Source organism: Perkinsus marinus (assembly GCF_000006405.1).
Source record: "Perkinsus marinus ATCC 50983 genomic scaffold scf_1104296959320, whole genome shotgun sequence".
In the NCBI taxonomy this organism is placed as follows: Eukaryota; Perkinsozoa; order Perkinsida; family Perkinsidae; genus Perkinsus; species Perkinsus marinus.
Window position 1 is genome coordinate 586 of NW_003206455.1, and position 787 is coordinate 1,372.

Consider the following 787-nt stretch of genomic DNA (forward strand, 5'->3'; position numbering starts at 1 on the left):
GTCATCATGCATACTCCTAGAACCTACAATGGCCATAGAAAGGTTAGAAGTTGGGAACCCTGCGATGAGAATAACCCGCATACTTTCGCACTCCTTCATACTATCCTTCCACCAACACTACCCAATACTCAGCGGAGTAGAAAAAATGATAAACACGGACTACGAAGTGAGATGGGGTTAAAGTTGCCATTGAAATTGGACAGAAAAGCCGTTACTACTAGATTCATAATGTCGAGTGAATCGACCGTCAGAGAAGGTCGATGACTCCGAATGGCCATTTTCGGAGCTCTCGTCATGAGAGGCTAGCTTGGCTCGACAGATTGGACATGTGGGGGCTCTTTGCAACCATCGACGTCCACACTCTTTGTGGAGATAGTGACCACAGGCAAGCTTGTAACTGAGAAGTACCAGAGGAGTGGTACGCGTAGTCTAGTACACCTCCTAGTTACCATTCATCCTCTACTTTGTACTCTTCCATACAAATTGCACAATTTTCTCCAACGACCGCGTCGTCTGTGGTCAAGACGACCTCAGAAACTCCTTCGAGTGACTCTGGTGATCCTGACCAAGGAAATCTACACATATCCAGTTAGTATAGCGACGAATACAACATCTAATTCGGAATAATAAATTGCAGCTTTAGACCTATACCAAAATAACATTGCATGCTAGCCGACTGATCATGCAATGTCAGTTTGATTTTGAATCGGTGATAGCAGTGTTGTTATCTTCGTTGCACCCAGAGTTCGCAAGGACCCAGACAACATATGATAGAAATATCAATAAT

The 787-nt window shown here is 44.2% G+C and overlaps 1 protein-coding gene across 1 annotated transcript; it reads right to left on the reverse strand.

Annotated features, from left to right (window-relative positions):
• Positions 1–201: 201 nt before the first annotated feature.
• On the reverse strand, positions 202–561 carry Pmar_PMAR022082 (conserved hypothetical protein; the record flags this gene model as incomplete). The annotated part of the gene is made up of 2 exons (XM_002773118.1): positions 202–397; positions 450–561. Coding segments are annotated over 2 exons (308 nt in total), but the record flags the coding sequence as incomplete, so codon positions are not given.
• Positions 562–787: the final 226 nt, after the last annotated feature.